Below are 26,208 nucleotides of genomic sequence, written 5' to 3'. Positions count from 1 at the left end.
TTAAGTGCCTGTAATTAAGTGCCTGTGCCCGTAAATCCTCATCACAGGTGTAGGAGTTCTTGGAGACTTCTGTAACACAACAATAATCAACGAGACTGTTATTTCAGCAGAACGGGATCTTCTAACATCTGCAAATGTTTCACACAATCTCATTGACCCCCATGAGAGGTGCACCCATTTTCCACAGCAGAAAACGGAGATGGCTGGCTGGCAAAAGGTCTCACGTTGAGTCAGTGACAGAACCAAAGCCTGGCCCTCCTGCGTTCAGCACCCAGCACTGTGTTTTAGCTCCAGACTTTTCATCTGTTGCACTGTACCACGGACCTGAGCTCTCACCAAGGCAAGAGTGCAACTCTCCCTCAGCCTGCAAAGCTGTTTTCCCCACCCAGTACACAGAGGTCACCGGAAGCTGAGAATAATTAGAGACAATAAATGCATCATCTTTGAAGTAAATTTTATTTCATTGTGAGAAAGTGTAAGAAGTCATAAAAAGCTACTGATCATTCTTAGAAAAATTGGCAAAATACAAATCACCACGATTTTTCTTTATTTCCACTTCCTCCCTTTCCCTGTAGCCTGGGCTGGAGATTGCCGCTAGATCTCACTGCCCAAGAAACAACGCTCCTTCTAGGCCTTGTTGCGCTTCATCTCAGAGACCTTGTACTCAGGTGGGGCACGGTGGAACCACTCCGACCAAGAACCATCATAAATGGACACATCAGGCTTGCCACACAGGTAGGCCGCCAAGGCAATGTGACATGCCGTGACGCCTTTACGGCACGTGATTGTCAGTGGCTTTGAGAGATCCACTTTCTTCTCGCGGAACATCTGTTGAATCTCCTCAATACTCTTCTCATGGCCAGTTTCTGTTAGGAATGATTGGAAGGGTATGTTCACAGCACCGGGGATGTGACCAGATTCCAGCCCTGCAAGAGGGAATAAGAAAAGAAAATATGAGCAGAGAGACGTTAATGAAGGTGGTGAAAGACACCTACAAAAAGAGACACTACAGAGATATCACTGCAGACACTCCCAGTCTCTCCAGGATACTCATTTGTTTCAGGATACGACGATGATGCAAAGCAACAGGGGGCTAAAAAGAGGAGGACAAAGATTATTCAACTTTGCTAAAGTCAAAACTTCCAGGATTTTTAGCAAACTATTACCGCCCTGAAAGCAATAGGAGGTAGGAATCTGAAGGCTTTGGCAGCCCTGGATGTGACAAGAATCAAACAGCCACCACAGGAAAGATCCTAGCAAAGGCATTAAGGGGATCTGTGTGAAGAGAAATATAACAGTGTATTTCTGACCTTACCCACCTATGCCAGCGGTGTGTAGTGACACAGCTTTCAGAAGCAAGAGCTGTGGCTTGTAGGTGAAATTTGTGAAAGTAGCTTTCTGTTCACAGCTTATTCCTGTGCCACATTAAAATCATGCTTCAGAAAAGTACAGCGACCTTAACGTCATGCGCATTACTGCTGAGGCAGCTATACCAGGGCAATAGGGTCAGAGGAGTGAGAATTTAGATTCTGTAACACTTCTTATCCACTCCACGGATAAACTCAGCATGGGTTCTGTTTTTCTACTGGTACAGCTGACCACTTCGCGTAAGTTGAAAGTTACATCTCAAGAACAAGGTCTCTAGAGAGAAGCAGATCTAGAGATACAATGAATGAGAATTTCATTTCATCCTTGAAATTCAAACTCTGTCACTACAGGCTTAATTGAAATCTATTACACTCAACTGGAGTTTTTCCACCGACTTTGAGAGGCTTTAGATCAAGCCCCACTGGAGCAGGAAATATTAAATATTACATTGAAAATGCATTTCAGGGAATGGCTCCTCGCTAGGTTTGAATTTCTAACAAGACAGCCCTGGGAAAGCTACGGAAATGGTAATGTTTCATTTATAGCTTTCCAATTCCCTCAGTCATCAGGGTAGCTGATCTCAAGAGATGGGGAAAGCTTGGGGCAGGGAACCTTTGTCACTGCCAAATGATTAAAGTAACACTTGGTCAGAGATTGGCATCATCGTAACGATACTGCAGTTTCATTGCTCATGCAGAGTGATGTCATGATGTGACGAGACACGCCACGAGGGAAAAACAGGATTTTAGGGGGGTGTTGGGGAGGGGATTTTTGCTCAGCTGGGCAAAAGTGAGAGCCTAAAGACACGTAAAGCTGCCCCTAGTCCACTTCACAAAATCTCTCTGTCCGAAATGGACTATCTTTGTCTCTTAATTCATCCTGAGTGGAGGGGGACACTGGGGAAGTCTACTGAGGTCAAGAAGTCATGGGGGCTGAACAAGAGGGGCCAGATCTTGCTCAAAGAAGCTTGCCAGGTCGCTGATTCAGTTCTTAGCTGTTCCAGACCCCGTGGTCATGACTGTCCACAATACATAGGTTTGTATCCCTTTCTTATTGCAGACCACTTATTAAAGTTTAAGTTCTATACTCACTTAATAAAGACTAAACAAATTTTTAGTTCAGAGCTCAGCAGATCTGAAAAGAACAGTCTCATTTTAGAGTATTTTGGCTTTCATCTATAGCGAGATTTCCTTGCTCCAGACATTCTGAAGTTTGTCAGAGAGACCAGAGCTCAAGACAGGGAATTCTGTAGAAACAGCATTTACTCATGTATGTGGGTGTTCAGCTGAAAGAACTAGCTGACACTGCACAACCACAGCTCCTTGGACTGCCTAAGAAGTGCTCTGGAGTGGCTGAGGAAGTTTTATCAGCTCCCTCTCTTCTAGGACAAGAGCAGAGAAGCACAGGACTGGAAGGCAAAGCTGGACAGAGCAGGACCTGAAGAAAAGAGAAGATACATCCACTCGTGCCTCAGATGACACAAAGCCATACTCTACACCAGAGACATGCAGTCACCCTTGTAAACTCAAGGAAGGGACCCTAGGATTACAGAGCTTGACTCCCAGCTACTACAAGAATCACTTTATAGGTTCCCTTGTCTACTAGATAAGAAAAGTGTCATTTCCTAGCATCTCGACTGATAAACAGGAGGTTAATAACTGCCGTTGTCAAGGCCAAATTACATCTGAGGTTCTTGCAATCCTCTTCTGTTGCTTCCAAGCGTGGGTCAAAGTTCGAACGGATCAAATCTACTTTGTGGCTGCTTCCAATAGCTGGAAAAAGTATCCAGACACAACATCCAGGCATGAATGATCCCTTTTCTTTTACCCGGCAAATCAATTCTGTTGTCAAAGAAACAGAGTCCTTAGTTGCAGCGCACGTTTACCAAGGTATTTTATTCAATATTGCCCTCACTTCAAATACTTTTTCTTGAAAAGTCTTTTGAAAACCTTCCAATCTATTGATGTTATGCTAATAGATCAAAAGCCACACAAGTTATGCTGTACCTTTTATCCTAAATTAAAAATACAAGCTTTGCTAGTGTGTCAGTCCTATAAAAACATGCTCTGATGTGATCTACTTACTAAATGTCTTGCTTCATGGAGTTGCAATGTCACAACTGATTTTTGGCACGTATTTGGGATAGAGATCTTCTGCCTTACAGATCCGAGCACATGGATAGCTTTTGGTTATACTCCCCGTTTAGAAATGATCATTTCCTCCTCTTTCCCCTTCCTGTTGCTACTCCTCACTCTCTAAGACTTTATCCTCAGGAAAAACAAAAACCCAGCAGCACTGACTCGCTGCAATTTGGAGGCTGTACACGATCTTTCATCCAGAACCCCTGCTAACTGCATAGCGACCTTATTCACTCCTTCTCTCCTTATTTGCTTTTTACACTTCGCTCCAACAGTTTTTGTTATTTGTATTAATTTCCTTTGCCAAGTTTCACTCAGCTGGGCTTCTGGCAATCCTCCCTCACTCTCTGTAACCTGTAATATGTTATCTTCTTCACTGTTTAATCCCCTTTTCCACATCTGTTAGGTTCTCTGCTTAAACATCTCTTTTTTTCATTGGCTATTTGCCTAGCTAAGACCACAGTTCCTTTTCTCCAGACTTTCCCTTTGTGACAAAAGCTCCAAATGGAATTTCTTAAGGGCAAAAAGATAAAAGATGTGCCTTGTTCGCATTTAACTCCCTGTGGTCTCGGAGTTAGCTGACTGCAAATAGCTGCTCTCTCCAAAATCCTCCTCTGTTGCCTTTTTTCCCTCTCTCTTTCATTAAAACTGTATGTCTTCAAGTGGACCATTAAAGATCTCATCTGACCTACTGTGAACTCATTGGAAGAACACTTTAAGCTCAGTCCTGGCCTGACAGATCTTCATTTTCAAATCAATAAGCCTTTGCCACCAACGTCAAAATACTGTGTGTGTATATGGCCAGAAGAGTCAACTCTAAGAACTGGCACGACCTCGAGCCTGGCATCTTATGTTTGTCAACCTTGTCACAAAGATGGACAGCTCTGACTGTAAGCTCCTGTGGGATGAAAGAGACTTTGAAAGTCACACTCTCAATGTTGTGCCTTGAGTATTACTTCATGGACAACATACAGTCAGTCAGCTCCAAGCTGCAGACTCCACTTAGAGAAAGGAGCAGCAACATTTCATTCTCCCTCCCACTGCTACTTATCATTCAAGCTGAGCAAAAGCTTTTTGTTTGGAGCAGGTCAAAATAAGAGCTTGGAAGATGGGAGCAAGGGAGACAGGGACCACCCAAGGTCTGAGAATGAGAAATAAAAATGGCTGGAAGTTCATTAAGCAGCTTAGGGTTTACTTTCTTTTTTAGTGAACAGATTTTGTTGTCTGGCAATTTTCCCTTCTTTTTATATACTTTTGTTCAGCCACAATTCCTGTTCCTCGTTTCTTTTTGTGAAAAATACTCAGAGAGAATCAGCACTGGTAACCACCTTACAATTATTTTTATCATCTGTCCCTGGATGGCCTCTGTTCAGGGTGGTTCCCTGGACCTGCACCCTGCAGCACCTGTGTGAGTAGGTTGGTTTGGCTACTGCTGAAACATAGCTCATGAGCCAAGCTAGTCCCGAGTTGCCAGCTCCTCTAGGGACACAGCACTCTGTAGGGATAACTTTACCCACTCTGTGCACAGGTCAGGGCTGCACACCAAGCACTACCATCAGAGCTTCTTTTTCATCCAAAGCCACACCTGTACTTAAGACCTTTGAGACCCAACTTGAAGACACAACATCTACCTTTCTCCATGCTGGCAACCTTTGTAAACATCTACCTGCAACTGAAAATGAAGTATGTATCGTGACTTATCTTAAACATTACAACATCTAAGTCACCAGCAAGGTGACTGCTGCATAAAAATAAAGCAGGGGCAGCTAATTCCTACCATAAGGAAGTGAAAAACGAAGCAGACAAAAGCATCAGCTGAAATTAGCCTCTTCTGGTGATGGAGTTCATGGAACTGCAGAGATTAATGGACTTAATTAAGAAGTCAAGAGCTGAGGCAATAATTAAACTGAAATCACCTGAGAACATATTAAGTTCCTTAACCTCAAGACCATTCTTCTTTTTCTAAATTGCAGGCTATGTTTCTCCTCCCTGATGGAATGACCCCTGTAATTAATCAGCATTGATTTCAAATTGTTCTTTTAGGTGTAAGCACTGCCTTTTACCCACCGCTGGCTGTAGCACAGCTATTGGCTGGCCTGGCTCAGAAAGCTGTCGAGCTCTTGCAGAACGAGCAGCTGCAGCTGGAGTGCTTACCCTGCTGGATCTGCTGTGGGAAGCAAAACTGGACCACCACAAATAAACTGTTCCATGCTGACTCATTTCAAAGGAGAAATCTGTTTTCAGGATGATGTCACAGGGGCTGCGGTATTTGTCACCCAGTGACAACTCCACTTTGGAAAAGAGAATGTGAAATCCATCAGCTCTATCAGCAAGGGGGCTTTAATCATGTCTTAAGATTAAAAGTCCACCTTCACTTTGATGGGCTGCAATAGGTGAAGAAACAGAATGAGTGATAAGCCTAACTCCCCTCTCTCCCTGCAACAATATCCGCTATCACTCCCATCCACTCCCACCTTCTGCAGCATCAAGCACAGGTCGTGTTTAGGGTTCACCACAGACACTTAGGCGAACCAAGTGCACAGAGCCATTACATCCAAACAGTCCTGAGGTTTGGCTGGGGGAATTTATTTCAGGATTAGGTCCTCAGAGCTTGGGATGCAGTGTCCCACTCGATGGCTGCGAAGCAGCACACACATAATGAAACGTTCAGGACAGAGTGACAGCGCACCTGCAACGTGGAGGCACAGCACAGCCACAGGAACACAGAAACCTGCTGCACATCCACTCCTATGGAGCAGATCATAACTCATGACCAGACTGTTGCTGAGTTTTTCATATTGTTTTTAAATGTCCAGATTTTTAAAGCCATTTCTGATACTGATTTGGAGGGGAAGACGTTCTGCAATATACAAAGGCCTAAATTACACGCTATGGGCCTCCTTTAGCAACCAACTTGAATTTCATTTGAAGCACGCTACTGTACCAGCTGTCCCCACTGCACATGTTATTTCTCCCACCTCTGTTGCTTGCATATCCAGCATGGGACTGAGGTAACTAAATCAATTTTTATTCCTTCTACTTGCAAAAAGAGACAGGGTGACAGCACAAATGTTTGGGAAAGGTTTGGGGCTTTCCTTATTTAGGCCTGTTTGATTTACAGCACAGAGCAAATGACCTTTGATCGGGACCAGCAAGTTCTCTATTTGTTGGGAATCAGAGCAAAAAGGAAAATGTCTCTTGGGTTACAGCACTGCCTAAAACAACCTGGGCTTTTGCTGGTGCATTCACATAGGTGACAGGTGCCTGTCTTACTGATTGTATGTGCCTGTTACTATTAGACTGGGCCCTAAAGAACCCCCTGGAAGCTCTCATCTCCCATCTTTGCATTCTGTCTGATTAACTGCTGCAGGGTGTGGTATAGGGGAGCCAACTGACAGCAGACCTCCAGGTGTTCCTGCTTCTTTTTCTGCTATTTTCTCCTGCAGCTTTATAATGAATTTCAAGAAAAGCATCCCACGAGGGCACCGGGATCCGAATGCTCAACCGTATATGCCTTAAGGGAAATCCATGAGTTAGGCTGATGCATGCCTGCTGGCCGTGAGGAATTATTATGCTCAGACTATCATCAACACTCATCCTACTTCAGTGCGGGGGTCGGGTGCTGTTGCCCCTTCTTTACCTTGGTCCAGCTCAGTCCCCCGAAACCGGCCCTCAGGGCGGGAATCCACTACCTGGAACCGCCTGGATCCCACATTCTCCATCATCTCCTCGAAGGTCTTCAGCAGGGTCTTGTCCAGCTTGGCCTTAAACACAGCTGGCGTGGGCTGGCTGACCTCGGCCGTCACGGGGTGGCCCTCCTTCACCCAGTTCTTGAAGCCACCGTTCAGCACCGACACCTCGCGGTGCCCAAAGACCCGAAACATCCACCAGGCGCGGGGGGCGTAGAAAGTGCCCACCTTGTCCCCGTCGTACACCACGACGTGGGTGTCGTTGCCGATCCCCAGGTGCCCCACGTAGTCGGCGAAGTGAGCCTCGCTGGGCAGCATGAAGTCATACGGGGACGACTTGTCCCGGCACTCTTCGATGTCGAAGAAGGACGCCCCGGGGATGTGGCTCTCCCTGAACTCCTGCCGGGCGTTTCGCTCCTGCGGCGGGTACCAGGAGGCGTCGAGCACCCGCAAGCCAGCCCCGACCCTTCCGGCCTTCACGGCCTCGGACAGCCATTTGGCGGACACCAGCGCCTTTCCGAGCACCTGCGCCGCCATCTCGGAAGCCAGAGCCCAAGGCCGAAGCGGCGGTGGCGGCGCCGGGACACGGCCAATCAGCCCGTACGGGCGGGGCGGGCCGGTGCCGTCCCCTCGGGCTGCCAAGCGAAGCGGAGGGGAAGGGGCTCGGATCCCCAAATAACCCCCTGATAACGAGGGGAAGCTGCGGGACAGCCGAAAGTGGGCTGCCCCCCCCCAATACCCCGCACACACACAAAATGGCGGCCCCGCGCCGCGGCGGGGGGACCCGGGGTGGCGAGGGGCGGTGCGGGGGCGGGCGGCACCGCCTGGGACCGGCCCGCTGGGAGGGCCCCGGAGGCGGTGTAGGGCCCGGCTGGAGGGGACCGAGGCTTGGTGATCCTCGGCAGAGGCCTGGCACGGAGGTATGGGGCCCCGTGGCTTTCCCCTCCCCTGCGCGGGGGGTTGGTGGCTGGGGCGGCGGGGCGTGTGGCAGCCCCCGGTGGTGCCCGGGTGAGGCCGCAGCTGGAGGTGGGCTCCAGGGAGGTGTGGGAGCAGCAGGACGTTCAGGTCCTAATGGTCAGGGTCCCAAGGCTGTCCTGCTGCCCTCGTGTTGCTGTCAGTGCTGGTTGATGGGCGATGGGTGCAGAAGGGCCAGGGGGCTGTGGTGGCTGGGTGCGGGGCAGAACTCGGCCGTAGCTGCCCCTCTCGGTGCGGGGTTTAGGCTGAACTTTGTGAAACTCCTTATTCCTAGGGCTGGAGCGCGTCAAACTCCTCCCTGTAGGCTTTAAGTTCTCATTTCAGTGTGGGCACAGGGCTTTGGTTCCAAAACACATCTTTGTCTGGTCACTTATTGTGAGGCTGGTCTCTAATTTGTGACTGTCTTGCTTTTGCAGATAGGTGGATTACCGGAGATCAGGTAATCTTGGCCAGGATTCAGGAGTGATGTCGCAACAGCTCCTCTACCGTGCTCTGGTGTCTGCAAAATGGCTTTCAGAAGCCATCAGGTGCCAGCAAGCTGGACAGGCCTTGAAAGTCGTGGACGCATCTTGGTATTTGCCGAAGATGAAGCGTGACCCGAAGCAGGAATTTGAGGAACGCCACATCCCCGGTGCTGTTTTCTTCGATATTGACCAGTGCAGTGACCGTACTTCACCTTACGATCATATGCTGCCTAAAGCCAGTGACTTTGCTGAATATGTAGGGAAGCTGGGTGTAGGGAATGATTCTCATGTTGTGGTGTATGATGGCAGCGACCAAGGTCTCTTCTCAGCACCTCGAGTTTGGTGGATGTTCAGGATCTTTGGACATGAAGCAGTTTCCCTATTAGATGGTGGTCTGAAGAACTGGTTGCGAGAGGGATTTCCGCTGAGCTCTGGGAAAAGCCCAGTAGCTCACTCTGAGTTCCACGCCACCTTGGACAAGGGCATGGTGAAAACCTATGAGGACATCTTAGATAACTTGGATTCCCACCACTTCCAAGTAGTGGATGCGCGTGCAGCAGGACGATTCCAGGGTATAGAGCCAGAGCCCCGAGACGGTAATGTGCCTGTTGAGATATTGGCGTAGTAACCAGGGCTTATATGTAAGGTGTCTGTAAGTTTGACTCCTGTAGAAGTAGTGATGGGAAATAGAGTCGCCCTTTATGGGATGGAATTCAATACAATATATCCACCTGCTCTCCTCGCCCACTGAGTGGCTAGTGCTCTTGTCAGAAAACTCAGGAGTGGGAAAAATGTGTATTTTTTCTTTCAAAGGGCTGGGGTGAGGAAAGTAGCTTTCATAGACCTCAAAGATATGTGTTAATCTCTCCATGTACTGGCTTCTCTTCCATCAGAAGAACCTGTGGAAGTGCTTCAATGAGCGACTCTGCAGAGTGGGTTGCTCTGGTGGAGGGAGCTGGGAGGAAGAATAGAGCTTAATGACAGGATTTTCTGTACATTTAATAACCTGAAGGCTAGAGCCATCCTTCCTGAGTTATCAGTAATCTAGTAAAGCAAGCTGTAACAGAAATAAATGTATTTATTTTAACAAAATACACTAAACAGTAAGTACCCCTCCTAGAGAAACAGAGAATGGGTTTTGTGATGGATTCGTCCTGGACAGTAGAGGTTAATTCCTATCTGTGCTGCTTTTCTTCCAGGAATTGAGCCTGGTCATATCCCTGGCTCCGTGAACATTCCCTTCACCAGTTTCCTCACAGAGTCCGGCATAGAGAAGACCCCTGAGCAGATCAGAAGTCTGTTCCATGAGAAGAAGGTGGACCTCTCAAAGCCTCTAGTAGCAACATGTGGCTCTGGGGTCACTGCCTGCCACGTGGCTCTGGGGGCATACCTCTGTGGCAAACCAGATGTCGCCGTGTATGATGGGGCCTGGGTGGAATGGTACATGCGGGCAGATCCTGAAAATATTGTTTCTGATGGAAAGGGGAAGACTATGTAATGAGCTGCTTCATCTCCCAGTCGTACAGATAATTTGCCTTGAAACAGAGTTTGGAAAAGATGGGTTTAATGTTCCTGGGCAAGTGTCATGAAGTGAAGGAGTTGGGTAACAAGTATGGGCACATGATTCTTCAGCACCTTCTCCTTCCTCAACCCCTGCTGCTTAGGAGCATAAAGACGACTTGGGCAGCCTGCTCTAGGTGACCATGCATGAGCAGGTGGGTTGGAACAGATGGCCTCCAGAGTTCCCTTCCAACTTCGACTGTTCTGCGATTCTGTGACCATTGTACAGTACCAGCTGGAAGGGAGAGAGTGCTGGTGGCACTGTGGGGATGTTAATTGAGTCAGGCCAGGCTTATGACTCAGGACATTCCACCATGTTTAGTCACAGGACGGTCATACTTGTATAACTGTGCCTCATGGTCTTACTCTCTGCCTCTGTCCTAGAAGCCAGCCACGCACACTAGGGCCGTTTTGGGTGCAAAGCCTAAGGAAAAAACATAGCTCTTAATGGAGGAGATACGGCTTTGAGGTTGGCACTTTGTGGGTTTAGAGATTTAGTTTGCATTTCTTCTTGCACTTGGACTGTTAACTGCAATGTGTGCTTAGCCAGTTTTGTACCCCCATGGCACCAAATCGCTCCTTAAAACAAATAAACAAAAAAGATTCTAGAAGTAAAAAGAAGTAAATAAACATTTGTTTCAAGGTCTTTCTGCTGAATGGAGCTTATGTGAATGTTGCTTGGGCGAGTCCTTTCCAGGAAATCGATTTTCATGGGATCAATTTGTTTAGATGATTGAAATGAGAAGTCTTCTTTCATGAGTAGAACTACTTCTCTTACCTTCAACGAGCTCTTCAGCTGATGAAAGACAATGGCGTGCCTCTCTCTTGGGACTTTTCACTGGATTCCTACTTTTAGTCCTTGCCTGTTTGCTTTTTGGCTTAAAACTCCGTGTTAGGCAGTCTCAGCTCTATTCTTCAAAGAGCGGATGTCAGTTCACATGGTGAAAATTGGACTGCATGGGTGTTCCTATTCTGTCCTTGAGACTTACTGTTCAACCTTAAAAAAAACGCAGGGGAACTGAGACATAAAGACGAATAGCCCAAAATGGCAAGATTTTTTCCCTGAGACCATTGTCCTCTATTTCAGAGTTGAAATCTCCCTAGGTATCCCTGCCAATGTTCAACTGTTTGTTTTCTCCAGGATTTTCTCCTTTGGAAAAAGAATGTCTGCACCTATTTTGGCTCACTGGTAACTTAGAAAGTTAATGAGACAGCTTTTGCTCTTGGGCATGCAGCAACATGTACCCGTGGACATCGGGGGATGATGCAGTCATCCTTTCTAGGGGATGCTTACTATCAGAGATTTGTAGGTTCCCCTACAAGCCACTGATTACAAGGGCTGGATCTTATCCCATTGGAGAGCGTTTATTCTCTGTATCTGTGATTCTGGCATACAGAAGCGCACAGGGGTCTGAGTTTAGTGACCCTTTAGTAGACAGTGCAGGACACAGATCTGGATAAAACAACAAAGCTTTATCTTTGCCAGCTTTCATTTAGCTCTTCGGGATTAAACTTCCCAAAAGCTCTTCTTTTCACAGGTTATATTGTGCCCTGCAAATTGTGAAGGCCTTCCATTCTAGATCAGCTTCTGATGTAATTGGCTGTTTAATTGATTTTATTCTTCCGGCTAGGGAAAGATTTTCTAGTCCCGTGCTTTATGACTTTTCCCCACCCATCTAATCGCTGTGTTGTAAAGACTGGTAGCAACACCTTGCTTTATTCCAAGTGGGATGATTTTCTTACAAGCCTTTTCTGCAGTAGAAAGGGAGGAACTGGTCAACATGTCACACTGGACATCTGATTGAGGTCTGTAACTGAAGGCGCTTAAAAATGCTTCTTTAGCTGAAGTTTGGTGTTGACGTGAAAACAAAAGGATAAGCCCTGGTGGGGGATCAGCAGCTGGTTCTAAACCCTCTGTGGAGGGGACTCCCAGTGTGTGCAACAAGGACCCTGTTTTTTAAGACACTTTTAAGATATTTGTACAGACAGTGTTGGCTGGTATGGGATCCTGTAACAGGACCTGACCTGTGACGTCTTTTCAGTTCAGGATTTCTAGCTTCTCCCACCATCACACAAGCTAAGAGGCTTAAGTGTGGTAGGTGATTCAGGCTTAACACCCTGGGTGTGGTGGGGAGGTGAGGCAGATTTTGTCAATATTTACAAATGGACAAACTGGAATGCTGCGCCTGCCCTGTTTCTCCAGGAAGATTTAGTTACTAGTGAAGATGGACATATTCTTTCAAACTTCAATCATCATTTCCAGTGGATGCAGAAGTGCTGGCTTTGGTTCTTATCCTTCCAGAGAATCTGCCTAAGCACTGCTTCTTTTTAGGACAGAGCAGTCCTTGGGGTTAGTAGGAATCTCTCTGCTTCTTGAGGCTGAACTGCTTTTCTTCGTCACATGTGTCAGGGGAAGGTATCTGGTACAGCCCAGCGAGCCACCTGGGAATGGCAAGATAAAAACGACTTCCTTCTCCCTACGTTTTTTCACTGTGACTCGACGGCATCCAGCAGGGCCCTTCCCTTCTGTGCCATGTGCGCTGAGGCTGGCAGTACTCAACTACCCTTTTCCCTGCTGCCTTTTGAATCACAGAATCTTCTCAGCAGTTCTTTGGTTTCCCAGCTTTCAGCAAGTCTTTTACAAGGCACTTAGCTTTGCCTTGATTCCCCCACAGAAGAGAAATGGAGAGCTTCCTCCCCATGCCAAGGTATTTTGTCTTTGTTGTGTACGCCCTGTTACACATCAAAAATCTGTCCAAGAGAGAGTCTTCTGATGTTCTACTTCCCTTTAGCTGAGATCTGTTCTCGCGCTGCAGGCAAAGCACTGGGAACACTGAGGGGACTGAGACAATGTTTTCAAAGCCTGAAGACTGCAAAAGCCTATTTTGAGCCGTAACAGATGCTACTGGACATATGGAACAGCTGAGGGGACTTGCACCAGGACTATAAATGGTCTGCAGATCTTTATGTCTCTGACTCAGTGGGTGGGTTTCCTATGGGAACTGCAAACGAGGAAGGGGAGAAGTGGATGTGAATGCAAATCGCTGATGTTCATGACTCTCCTGTGGAGAATTTGCCACTAGGAAATAGTGTATCTTGAGTGGGATAGGTCTCATGGTGGATGAGAAGTAGCCTAAAAAACAGCCCGGATGTGGGAAGGTTGTATTGACCTGTGGCTAAACTGAGACTGGAGCTTTTCCAGCTCGATATAAATTTGAGAGTCCGAAGTCAACGTGTAAACTCTTTATTGTTTTATTGGTGCATACATTTTAGAGATAGTAAAAGCAGTTCGTGACTTTATGAAAGCAGTCTGGTCAATGGATAACTCCGTGCCTCTTTCAGAGCACAGCTCAGCTTTAAGAGTTTGAGCACCCCTGAGCCTGCAGGGATGCAGTGGTGGTGGCGGTGGATCTGCTCCATGCCTCGTGACACACGAGTGTGTATGCTGTGTGGAGCAGTAGTAATGGAGAGAGAGAAGAAGGACTACAGTTTCTTGGTAAGTCTGCCTGTGGAGCTGAATGCAGTGGGAAAAGAAAATGCCACAGAATGGGCAGTGCTCCCCCCTTACCAGTCCCATCAATTTGCAGCTCCTGTTTTGACCACAGGCCTGGCCATACAAGACTCTCAGGGCCTGGGCTGTGATGAAAGAGGAGAAAATGCTTCTCTTGTCAGAGGAGGTTGTGGGGAAGCAGAACCTGCACACCTCTGTACTGTGTAACACAGACCCCACTCCAGGAAAAGCAGGGATTCAGAGCAGGTAGCTGTGGCCTGTTCCTACTGCCACTGGTGCTGACACCTCTCCGTGTCTGTTGTCACAAGTTTTGTGTTACTGACAGAAGGAGCGGGTTGAGGGCTTCAGGCCATCCCTGCAGCTCCCTCTCGATCCCTTTTTTCCAGCTCTAGTGCCAGGTATTCTATCATATATGGAGGCTCTGCTCACCTTCCAGGGACATGACTGTGTCACATGCATGTCCTCCTCCTTTTCACCACAGTTTGCAACACAGCTCCACTTTTTATAGGGCATAAGCATGGACAGTTCTCTCACAGCAATCCCACAGTCTCTTGTTCCTCACTTCTTCATCCCCTGCCTTTTTTTTTCCTTCCCTGCTGTACAGTCCCGCTGCCCTGTTTCATACTCAAGTTCCCAGTGGACCTTTTGTTCCCCTGCAAACTTTGCAAATCCCAAAGCAGCCAGTCCTCTGCCAGCACCACTGTCCCTTCCCACTTACGGCCTCTGCGTGAGCAGTAGCAATCACTGTTACCTGCAGAGGCTTGTCTTGTTCCTTCCACCTCTCCTGGCCCCAGCATACTACTGGGTGCTGTGTGACTCTCCCAACACCCTTCCAGCTGAGGTGCTCAGTGATGCACATACACATGCAGACTTCACACACCATTCTGAATGTGGGTACATTGCTCACAGACCACATGAAGCACGAAGAGCTGGAGAAAGGTCAGCTCACCTGCATGCCAGGGAGCCTTTCTCTTCCCGCTCCAACATGCCTGGCTCAGCTGGCAGTGAAACTGCGTTCTGTTGGCTACACAGGAACTGTCCTACTGCCAACGTCATGTCCCACGTAGGGAGTTTTCTTTGCCCAGTTCACTGTGGGCTTAATAGCAAATATCAGAGCATTACTTGTCCTTCCCTTCCTGTAGGTAAGAGAGGAGACAGTTTCTTCTCCAGTGCCCCGTGTCACGGTATATTCGTTAACTAAATGATCACACAGGCATGTGTTCCCAGCCTGCCAGAGCAGTGACATTGCCAACACGTGGTCATTCCTGCTCCCACTGATGCTCCGAAATTCTGCAGTTCCCTAAGAGCAGCTCTGCAACGTCAGTGACACACTGCACGCGTTGTACCCAGCTGGACTCTTCAGGCTGTGATGTATGTACTGAATGCTGCAGTGTCTGCAGCTTTCTGCAGCTTTACGCAGCAGGCCTGCTGGCTGCTGAACAAAGAACTCTCAATTTACCCCTCCCCGTATTTCCTGTCTCTGTTCAGCCCCACCACCTATCTACCAGGTGGCTGTCCAGCTTTCCAAGCCCTGGTCTGTGCGTGCAATTAGCCCTGTCCCTTTAATCAGCTGGGTAATCACTGGGGCTGTGTGGCAATACACAGTCACGCTGTCCTGTGTAAGCTCTTGCTTGCTGCTGTCTCGCTGTTTCTGTGCAAGTGTTTTGTATATAGTTATCATCAAAGCAGGAAGAACAGGCATTTATTATTTAAATTTATTTCTCCCCTGTTCGATTGCGTAATTTTAATGGTCCTTAACAAGGGCATCTCAGAACTATGTCTGGTGACGATGTGCCAATCAGGCTCTTACTTAGCCCACACCAGCTAAACAGGATGGTAACTCACCTTGGACTGGCTTCTTCCTAAAGATGATTTTCACTTAGTATGGGAAACTCCCTGACCTAGGGGGTTCCAGTAAAGCTGATGCTGTATGTTGCAGAAAACAAGTCTCTGGGGATGGGAGTAATGTACTTTGACCTCTTTTCTTACTTGCAGGATATTTCTTCAGATTTACCAACTTGCCTTTAACCCCATTGTCCTGGGGTGAGCAAGACTTGAAGTGTTGGCCACGGGTGGAGGCTGGAGTTGATGAAATAAGGTGTGCTCTGAAGACAGGCCATCCCTGAACTGTAAGCAGTATTGGCATGGAAGAGGTTAGGGAAGAAGGCATCAAAAGCAAGAGAGTGGACCTAAAATGGAGAGAGAGAGACTGAGGGGCTGTGAAACAGTGTTAAAGGAAAGGGAGGCAAGTTGAACCCTTGACAGAAGAAGGGAGAAAACAAAGGCAGGGCAGATTTCTTGGAGGGGAAGATAAGGGGCTAGAGGCTGCCACCTTCAACTGCTGCATTCGTATCAGGGAGCCACAGCCCTCCCTCTCTGTCTCTGCTGGAGCCGTAGCCAGCAATGGCAGGGTCCTGCACCCCTTACACACCAGAGTGCAGGGCAGAGCTCTCGAATGTGCCGTGGCTTGACTCAGAGCCAGAAGTAAAAAGGCAACAGTCCCACAGTGTGCTGCTCTGTGTGATGCTTCAGCTCAGGTCACTATTAGTCTGAGTATCCTTGATGTCCTCTGCTCAGTGGAGAGTGGTCTAAGGGCTGGGGACTAATTTAATAATGGAGGACTAATTTAATGCTTCATACAGGTAAGAAAAAAATAGTTTTTCATCCTCTCCCTATTAATGGTCACTATAGTGCTGCCAAGCTTCTGATATAAATTAAAGGAGATCCAAGAGTTATTTGAATTTACACCCTGCAGCAGCTAAATTGTTCCTGTGCTTAAATTAGCTGGAGGTCAGCAATCTCAAAACCTTTTCCGTGTTGCCCTCTCTTCCCCTCCTCCCCTTTGCACTCCTCCATGCAAGGAGCAAAGTACACAGTTATACTGTCTTTGTCAGGAAGGTCCTGTGTGGTTTGGGGGAAGGGTAACACTGCTTTCATGTTCCATGAGGATAAATGTGAGTGATTTTTAAGCAAAAGAAAAGAGGGAAGGAAGAAAAGACAAGGAAGGAATGCGAGTAAAATGCGATCTTTCTCTTTTTTTCCACCCTCTTCCCTAGTAAACTCCCACCTCAAAAGACCCAGGATCTAGGTGCAAGAACAAAGTGTCTGTAGGGCACCACAGTGTCTCTGCAGTGCTGCATTGTCCTGGCAAGGAAGAGCCACAGAGCAGCTTTACGTGAAGGAAGACTTTGGGCCACATTCAGGTGAGACATCAGCCTTTCCTTTCCATCCCCAATTTGCTTGAGCTGTTGGCAAGCACGGCTGTCTTTAGGTGGGAGTGGGAAAAGCAGAGCTGCTGGAGAGAGATCTTGTTCAGGTTGTGTCCATGCCAGGGACTGCATTTGAACAGAGTCCCGTGGGTATGAGCTGCCGAGCTCCAGGCTTGGTCTGGCAGGAGGGGTGGCCGAGGCAGGGCTGGATTCAGCAAGGAGTGACTGGCACGTTGGCATCAGCAGGCGTCACGTGCCTGGGGCAGACGTAAAACTCCGTGCAGAACTGAGTAAAAATCGGAGCTCTGTGCTGCCCAAACAGCATCAGGGGTGACAGGAGCACAGGGGAAGAAGACAGGGGTCTCTCTCTGGCGTGGTTCGTGCTGCTAGGACAGCGTGGGGGGACGTCTGCTGAATCAGCGGCTCTTCTGAGCCAGAAGAGAAATTATTCCTGCCCCCTGCCAGCACTTCATGCAGATCCAAGATAGAGTTCCCAGAAGTGTCGCTACATATGTTAGCAAGAAGGCAGCTGTCTGCACATTTTGCAGCAAGAATAATGTGGCAACTGATGCAGCACTGGGCTGCGAGCCTGGGGTAATATATCTCCTGAAGGGAAAGCTGTGGGGTACAGCGCTGATGGGCTTAATCTGCTGACTGTCAGAGAGCAGGTTCTTCTTCCCTGCAAGACCCAGGGCTGGAGGCATGCAAACTGCTAGCTGCAAGGCTGGGGCCGTGTATGGCAGCCCCCTTCGTTACTACATCCTCTTTTGCAGGGACGGCGGGCTGGGAAAACTACAGTTCCCAGCACCCATTTGTGCACGTCCTTGTAAACTACAGGTCCCAGAACCTTTCTCATGAGCTGGAGAGGGTGTACATGGAAATACACGCCAAGGAATTTTGCATAACGCTCCGTTAGCCCTTGTTTAGTGAAATCAGAAAGAGAGGGAAAGCCAGGGAGCATCGGAGCTGTGCTTTTGCTCACCTCTAATAGCTGCAGCGATGATATCCTCCTGCACAGAGGATCCTTCCTCCCCTCTGGACCCTCTTTGGTGGTCCCAGAGAAGATCCTGGCCCCTGGGGAACCACGGCTGCTGTGGAAGGAGAGGCAGACAAACTACAGATCCCAGCATCCCCCGGCAGGCAGTACCTGCAGCAGTCCCTGCGTGCTTGGAAGGGGTTGAGGATGAGGATGGAAGGCGGGGAAGAAATGCAGGGCGCTGTGGGGCTACGCTGCAGCTGGGACATCCCACCCCCAGCTGGCACCCAGGCCAAGTGGGTGAGGCTCAATGTGGGGGGCACCGTCTTCCTCACCACCAGGCAGACCCTGTGCCGGGAGCAGAAATCTTTCCTGTGTCGCTTGTGCCAGGGCGAGGAGCTGCAGTCGGACCGGGTAAGGCAGCTGGGTTGCCTCCTGCACCGTGCCCCTGCACCGAGCACGGGGAGGGCAGGAGGGCTGGATGGATGCAGGGGTGGAGCCAGACCCCAATAGCGAGCGGCAGGAGTAACCCGGTGAAAAATAGCTCCGCTTTCTCACCCCGCTCCCAGGAAGAATTTTCTCTTTCCAAATGCCACCCGGCTGTGTTGTAGCACAGCACCTCATTTCCTTGCCCGGGGAAAAGCGAGGCCAGCTCCGCTCCACCCCTGCTCTCCCACTGCTCTATCTCCCCAGATCCCCTGGGTTTACCTCCCAGCTGTACCTGTCTGACTCAGCCTTGTGCCCTATAAGGGGCCTCTCTGCTCCCTCACACCAGGCCTGCACACGCAGCTGCAGAAGGAGCCTGAGGTCTGTTTTTTTGGCTTTCTGAGCTGGGTTGGTCCATGTTGAAATTGATACGCTGGGCATAATAATGCAGGAGTTAAGATCCAAGCAGGGCTGACTTGACTATGGTCTCTCCATTGTATATCTCAGGAGAGTGAATTGCAGATGTTCATGCTATATACTATGGGGATAAAACCGTTAGAAAGTCAGAGGTCTACCAAAACTTTAAAATCTGTGGCTCGTTCCCCCAGACCCTGTGGTGCTGTGGTGAACTTTGCAGAAAGGCTTGCTCTCCACCTCGCCTGTGGGTGCAGGACAAGATGTCCCCCTGCCTGGCTGTGGCTTTGCGTGGTGGCTGGCTGTTGTCCCATGCAAATGCCTGTGCGTTCACGTGCTTTCGGATCTTTATGCTTTGGATCATCTCATGAGGGAGTGGTATCTGCTTCACCTGGAGAACTTTGCTATGTGCACTCTGTAAGTGATCATACCATAAAGGAGCTAAACCGAGGGCCCATGGTTTCCAAGGAGTTTTAGAAATAGTTGACATTTTTGCTTGGCTGCATATTTAATTCTAGTCTGGAGCATTAGAGGGTTGGTGACACGTTTACCATCCATTTTTTTCACCTCATGGTCCATCTCTGTTGCTAGGATGAGACTGGTGCATACCTGATAGACCGAGACCCCACTTACTTTGGACCCATCCTGAATTTCCTCCGACATGGGAAGCTTGTCCTGGATAAAGATATGGCTGAAGAGGGTGAGTCTTGGAGCTTAGAAACTTCCCACTTAACATGGCTGAGGGAGCCAGAGCACTGTAGCTGGCCTTCTTGTCTCTCGTTGTCCGTCTGAAGGTTGGTGTGGGGGACTTGAGCAGGCCTTTACTGCAGCTCTTGAAAAGCATACCAATAGTTCCTTGACTAAAGGGGTTTGGAGCAGATGGAGAAGGCATCCTGCAGGTGTTGCAGCTTTGTGACTGTTAGCTCAGGAGAGGTGTCACCGAGACAGAAGCAGGCAAGGTTTACCAGCATCAATAAACTGTTTTATTACCTATTCCTTACAGACTTTCCTGATCAGGCTTTGTGACTGAGCTTTCTGTTAATGCCTGTTTCTAATTTGGATTGAAAACCCAGAAGACCAAACAGACCAAGCTTGTCTCTTCTACTGACTAATAAAAACCATCATTCATCAGCGATATGTGATGTATGCTGCTAGTGCTCTGTTGGGTTGTGGACTGCAGCAATTCCAGCGGAGCAAGCCGGACAAACCAATCCCTCATTTGATGTTGACAGGGAGTCCAATAGGATAACTCAGTAACATCGTCATGGTGTTACGAGCCAGTGATCCCCAATGCCTCATTACTTTTTGGATGTTTGGGTCTAACAAGCAGCCAATTTCAAAGGCAGGCTGTGCTGTCCATCCCTTGCCAACCACAGTTTCTGCAGGTTCATTAGCCTTCTTCTCCCTCTCTCTTACATATTTTTACCAAGGAATGTTTTCTTCAGAATCATTTTATGAGTTATAATTCCCCCAAAAAAATATTTATAAGCAATGGTACAGAATTGTAATAAATGTGATTCAGAGATGTCTTCTGCTTGTCATTGCTTGTAATCCTCAGGTCAGACAGAGTTCAGCCACAGCTTTTAACACCAGATCTGAAGTGTTAACAGGAGTCTTGTTCACAGCTTAATGTTGCCTTTTGTTTCTGCTCAGACAGGCTGGCATAAAACTAACCCATTAGAGGCTGAATGAGGCAACTCTGAAGGGGTCTGAGTGCTCAGGTAGAGAGGGATCAATCCCTCCACCTGCATTGTCTGCATATTAGTTTGGAGTCATGTAAATGTTGGTTTCTAGCCTCCTTCCCCTCACTGACCCACTGGGACCCCACCTCCCTTTCTCTGATGGCTTGTTAGCAAACAGGAGAGTCTCAGGAGAGGTGATGGCTGCAGACAATGTGCAGAAAACAAAACAAAACAATTCTCTGTTTACCTGCTCTAAGATGAAGCACAGGTGAGAGAGCCAAAGATTGTCTGAAGTCCTGTGGAGCTGCAAGGTGGGTGCAACTCTAACTGCTCTGGGGGGTGGGAAAGTTGGGATTTTCTAGGATCTTTTGGTGTTGAGGTCCTGTGTTTCTCTGCCTTCCAAAGAGGGCCTGAACAAGGTGGTAACTAGTGGTCATTGAAAGAAGATGGAGTCTACATTTATTTTTCTTGGCCAGTAATCTGTGGGTGGATTTCAGACTCCCAGGGAAAGCCTTTCCTTTCCTGGAAATGTATTACCAGGCCTTGGCACCAACCTTCATTGGCAATGCCTGTTTCTGTAGTAGCAGACAGTGCAAAGAAGTTGGGGTGAGCAGCAGGAGCACAATGCAGAGAGGCAGTGCTCAATTCTCCGCAGTAAAGGTTTCAATCAAGAGGAACTTGTTGAACTCCTGAGTGAGGCTGGAGTGTCATTTCTTTCAAGGGACATGACCTTGGGAAGTGTCCCAAGAGTTGATCTTTTGCCAGCCAAAAAGACTGGCTGTTAAATTTCTTAATTGTTTCTCTATCACTCTTTCTTAGGGGTGCTAGAAGAAGCAGAGTTCTATAACATTGGCCCTTTAATCCGAATAATTAAGGATCGACTGGAGGAGAAGGACTACACAGTGACTCAGGTATGGAGGAAATGGCAAGTATTAGGTGAATGGATAGTAGGTGAAGGAGGAGATGCTGAAAGGGAAAAGCAAGTTAAATGGGAGAGCAGGCTTGGGAGAGGCAACAAGGAATGGAAAGAAGCAACTAATTAGAGTTTATGTGCTAATCTCTGCATAGCAAAATCTTGCTGGGGGACTGGCTAACACCAATTTAGTTGCAATAAACAAGTTACAGGCTTGTTTTACAGCTCCGGAGGTAAAGCTGGGTGTGGCCTCTGAAACTAAATTGGCTCCTCTAGCTTCTGGAAGAAGCCAGCTAGTTGCAGTGGGATATGGGAGAATGTTTGTGATGAGACAGGAGGTGCTGCTGGGAGGAGGACGCTGGTGCAGGGAGTCCTGAGAGTGTAATCACAGTGAAGAGTGTGGGGATACTTACAGAGAAACCTGAGGGAACAGGTGAAGGGATGTCTGTGGAAGAGTTAAACACAGAAAACGAGGCAGAAGGAATCAATCCTGTGGCACAATCATACCCTGTCTTGGCCAATAGCCTTTTTAAAACTGTCTTCTGGGAGTGTTGACTGACATCTCACTATTCATCATGTCTGCCTCAGGCTGTAAGCCTCCAGCAACACAATCGCTTTGTGCTCGCAAAGCCCCATCGGCATTTGTGGCCTGTGTAATGACAAATGCAAACTCCCTGTCAGAACGAGCCCAGTATCTTCTGAGGACATTGCAGGAAACTCTCAGCTCAGTCCCTCTTCTCCAAAAGTGATACCATTGCTCTTGCTTCCCAAAACAGCGTAGTACAGCATAGTACATAGCTGTGGTTTCCAAATCCCTCTTTAACCTGGGACGTGAAGAGGAGGACAGGTGTGTAAAAGAGGGTTGCTACCATTTCCTTCTGCAGGTGGGCAGCAGCCTCTAGCATTTGTCCTCTGTCAACATGCTTGTCTGCGATTTTGCTGTCAGGTGCCTCCTAAACATGTCTACCGTGTGCTACAGTGCCAGGAAGAGGAGCTCACTCAGATGGTTTCCACTATGTCGGATGGATGGCGCTTTGAACAGGTATGGAGAGGGCAGAGAAGAGCGGCAAGCAGTTGTCTTCTGGAGTAAGGATCACAGATACCGTGCAGTCTGCAGACTTCTCTGTCTGAGAATATTGGGTCAGTCGCTGATGGTACTGTCACACTTGCTGTCTCTCGCCTCTTCTCTAGAAGCTTAGAGGATGCTGTGTGAGGCTAAGCTGTTTTGTACCCTGGCTGACTCCCCTCCTTGTTCTCTGTGCTGCCTCAGCCTAGTTATGAGGCCTTTCTATTGGGGGTATGGAGTCTGTGCTGCATGGGGGGCTTTCCCCCTTGCTCCCCAGGTGAAGTGGAAGCTTGCAGTAACATGTGCTTGTTACCATTGCTCTCGTCTTCTCTAGCTTGTGAACATTGGCTCATCCTACAGCTATGGCAATGAGGATCAGTCCGAGTTCCTGTGTGTGGTCTCCAAGGAGCTGTACAACTCTCCCAACGGCCTGAGCTCCGAGCCTAGCCACAAAGCCAAGGTGAGACCTGCTTCGACAGGGCCTTGCTCCTGTTCCCTATGAGACCATTTGCTCTTGTTCACTCCCTCTTCCTCTCTCCATCGTGAGTGTGGGGCACCTCAGTGGTGAAGTACAGGGGCTTCTCCCGGTGTTCAGTGCCATGGGATTACACTTGTGGCCCAAAATAAGGAATGTGCATGTTGTGAGTGGTGGTGTCTGGATGTGTGTGGAAAATGGCTTTACCAAATGACCCTGGCATTTCTCATGCTACTTTAACATCCCCCTCATGCCTCCTCATGACCATGCTCTGCGTGTCACTCTGCCATTAGGCTGTGATTTCCTGAAAGGTTTCGCAGCGTTCCCTTTTCTTGCTGAGTCCCAGCCTAAGGGGCAGGAGTTCACCTGCTCCGCTTCTGAGGGAAGGACAGGAACGTGTGGCAGTGCATGACATCCTGCAGACACCTAGGAAATGGGAAGGAGAGCTAGTGAGTGGTGGCAGCTGTCGGGCAGTGGGATTGTAGCACTCGTAAAGGTGTTAGATAGCCCTGACATAATGCTCCAGAGGAAAACAAGTCTTTTTTTTTTTTCCTCCCTGACCCAGAGCTATCTTGTCTGTGGGGAATGGTCCCTTTTTATTCCAGAACTGTGACCGTTGCTCTACGCCCGTGTCAGAACTGCCATGGCTCATCTTGCAAGTGTCTCCACTCTTTCTTCCCTTTGTCCTGCATGCTGGGCCGCAGAGCACAGAGGAGGACCTGGAGGAGGAAGAGCAGGAGGTGGAGGAGGAGGCAGAGGCAGAAGGAGAAGCAGAGGAGAAAGGTGCAGCAAATCCTTGAGGAGAATGGTAGAAATAAACCCCCAAGCATAGACTCGTCCACCTGTCTGGTGAGAACTTGAAGCTAGCAGCAGGGAAGGACTAGGGCAGGTGTGGGGTGGAGGGGAAGTCCTCCCAGGGAGCAGGAGTCTCTCTGGAGATAAAGCTCACAGGGGAGAGCCGTTACCTTGGCTGCTGCTTTGTGTTTGTAACTGTTTGGTTTATTCATGGTTATATTTTTATTTGCAGACCGTCCATGTATTCGGGAGTCCACTAAACTCTTTCTTCCTCCGGATCCTCCCTCCTCCCTTCCGTGTCCATCTCTGCACTGTCACCTGCCTGGGACACCACACCCCACTCCCCAGCCTCCAGCATCCCTCCCTCTGCTCTCTTCACCCCTCACAGCCTCTCCCCAGCAGCCCAGGTTCCCTGCCTCCCCTCCCAAGCCTGAGGGCCTGTGTGCTCCCTGCTCAGGGCCTGTCTTTCTCCACTCCTCACTTTTCCTCCTCTGCAGGTACGTTACCTATCTGCATTCTCAAACCCTGCCAGTCTGAGCTCTGCATGAGTGACTCACACCCTCCCCTCTTGTGGATATAGCCCCAGTTTGTAGAGCTTGGGGAGGAGGAGAAGCAGGGGGAGGCTGAGTCATTCCTAAGGTGGCTTTTCTGATTCTCACCGTAGTGTGTCTTCACCTGGTGAGCAGACCTTACAGCTCTGGACTGGAGGCTCTGGCAGCAGGAGGGAGGATGCAGCTGGAAGTGAAGAGGGCTGGGAACGAATGCAAAGCAAGCAGGGGTGACACAGGGGGATGCCTGCCATGTGGCTGCCTGCCACGCATGCCAGATCGCTTCTCCCGACTGCCGTCCCGCAGCTCCTTTGCCAGCCGGAGAACGGTTTGCAGGAGGCAGCCTGCGATATTCCCCTCCTGGCACTTCCCTGGGCTTTTCCCCCACTGCCTCTGCCAGGGTGACAGCGCAGTGACAGAGAGGGTGGTGAAAGCAGAGCACGTGCTCTGGGTCCCCCCTCCAGATGTTCCTGCAGCTGTGTGTGAAAGGCACCTCTGTGCTCTGCCTGCTGCTGAGGCAGGCTTCCCGAGCAGCGTGTGAGGCTGGGAACAGAGAGCTTTTCAGAGGAGGAGTCCTCTCTCTCTTGCTGATAAACTTGGCGCTCTTGTTGAACTGTCGGTGCTCGGTGCCACTTCCCATCCTGATGGAGGGCACTTGTTAGCTGGATGCCATTTCTCACTCCCTCTGTTCAAGAGCCTCCTCGTCCATGGCTGTGGGATCTGAGTGTTATTCTCTTAAAAGTCGATCTGTGTTAATCACAGGGACTTTTCCCTCCTTTTTCTTTTTTCCCTCACCCACACTCCTCTTTCATTTCTCTTTTTTCCCCTCTGTTTTCATTTCCTCTGTCATGTGCCCTTTCCATTTTCCTCATTCTTGCTCTCCCCTCCATGCTCAATTGCTTTTTTTTCTGCCTTTGATTTGGTTTTTCTCTTTCTCATTCTCTAGCTGTTACAAGCCAGAGGCCTGAGGATGTGATCCCGACACTCCACTTCAGCCTTTTAATTTCTTGTTTATATCTTTATTTTTGTACTGTAGTGTAGGACAGCCCCTTGCACCACAGTGACACCCCCAGCCCCCCTGCACTCTCCACATGCAGCCATTGATTTTTACAAACTCGCCTCTGCCTGGAGGAGGGCAGATGCTCCAAGGAGAGCCTGGGCTGCTGGAGGGGCTGGAGCCCCCTCGCACGCCTAGCAGACTGTCTTTCCTTAATGTCACAGTGGCCCCTGCTGGGGACATCAGTGATCAGCCACTGCAGAACTTTGCTCCCTTCCCCAACACCTGGCTGGGGCTGGTGCCCAGATGTGGTGGCATCTGCAGCAGGACCACTCCTTGCCCATTCCCTGCTGCGGGCAGCTGGTCTGGGCTTGTGCCCAGAGGGCGAGTACGGAGCCACTGCCTTTTTCTGGGCCACCTGCACTGCTCGTGGGGTGTCCCTGTGCTGGGTGTCACCTCACTGGTGCCTTGCTCCCTGTCCCCCAAAGCAGCCCTGCGTCAGAGGGGTGAGAGGAGCCAGGCATACTGTCCGGGTACCCGTGGGGAACATGCTGGCACCTGATGTAGGGTCTTCTAGGATGAGGACATCCCTGCCTCCAGGAGCAGGGTGTTCATTTCACCACTGTCTCTGAGGACGCTGGGTTGTAGCTCCTAAATAAAATTCACACTTTCTTCCTCCTTGCTGCCTCTCATTTCAAGTGGTAGAAATTTGATTCTGGTAGAAAGTGGGGTAGGGCTGGAGAAGAGGAGGTTGGATTGATCACCCGGAGCCACCAGAAGCTTCTTGTGCTGAGCCTGCCTTCTGGGCGTTGGAGATATCTCCTGCTGCATCTGTGCTGCATCTCCTGCTGCATCTGTGTTGCATCCCCACTGCATGCAGATGGGGCTACAGAGCAGGTTTGCTTATTGGTATCTGCACCCCTAAATCTCAACAATAAGCGAGGACCACTTGTCTAGCTGGCAGGTTGACCCTCCTGTACCTGGGACACAGCTGAGACTCAG

General features: G+C 49.1%; 3 protein-coding genes across 4 annotated transcripts; 2 read left to right on the top strand and 1 right to left on the bottom strand.

Moving 5' to 3' along the window:
- Positions 1-437: 437 nt before the first annotated feature.
- On the bottom strand, positions 438-7,791 carry TST (thiosulfate sulfurtransferase). Its single transcript, XM_035551978.2, has 2 exons — positions 7,147-7,791; positions 438-926 (listed from the first exon to the last, which is right to left on the bottom strand). The coding sequence occupies exons 1-2, from the start codon at positions 7,730-7,732 to the stop codon at positions 628-630; spliced, it is 885 nt and encodes a 294-aa protein (XP_035407871.1). The 5' UTR covers positions 7,733-7,791; the 3' UTR covers positions 438-627.
- A 206-nt stretch (positions 7,792-7,997) lies between these two features.
- Positions 7,998-10,840, top strand: MPST (mercaptopyruvate sulfurtransferase). The gene is made up of 3 exons (XM_035551976.2): positions 7,998-8,115; positions 8,587-9,230; positions 9,834-10,840. Exons 2-3 carry the CDS (start codon positions 8,636-8,638, stop codon positions 10,130-10,132), a joined length of 894 nt encoding a protein of 297 aa, XP_035407869.1. The 5' UTR covers positions 7,998-8,115; positions 8,587-8,635; the 3' UTR covers positions 10,133-10,840.
- Positions 10,841-18,099: 7,259 nt separating this feature from the next.
- KCTD17 (potassium channel tetramerization domain containing 17) lies at positions 18,100-25,760 on the top strand. 2 transcript variants are annotated; one of them, XM_050711297.1, is made up of 6 exons: positions 18,100-18,304; positions 19,322-19,430; positions 21,232-21,323; positions 22,272-22,367; positions 22,726-22,851; positions 25,156-25,760. In XM_050711297.1, the coding sequence occupies exons 1-6, from the start codon at positions 18,104-18,106 to the stop codon at positions 25,183-25,185; spliced, it is 654 nt and encodes a 217-aa protein (XP_050567254.1). In that variant the 5' UTR covers positions 18,100-18,103; the 3' UTR covers positions 25,186-25,760. The 2 variants fall into 2 exon arrangements, with proteins under 2 accessions (XP_050567254.1, XP_035407790.2); XM_035551897.2 differs by lacking the exon at positions 25,156-25,760 and adding an exon at positions 23,472-23,671.
- The last annotated feature ends 448 nt before the right edge of the window (positions 25,761-26,208 follow it).

Source organism: Cygnus atratus, chromosome 1 (assembly GCF_013377495.2).
Source record: "Cygnus atratus isolate AKBS03 ecotype Queensland, Australia chromosome 1, CAtr_DNAZoo_HiC_assembly, whole genome shotgun sequence".
Lineage (NCBI taxonomy): Eukaryota > Metazoa > Chordata > Aves > Anseriformes > Anatidae > Cygnus > Cygnus atratus.
Note: the sequence above shows the minus strand (reverse complement) of the source record. Positions and strands in the feature narration are given on the sequence as shown.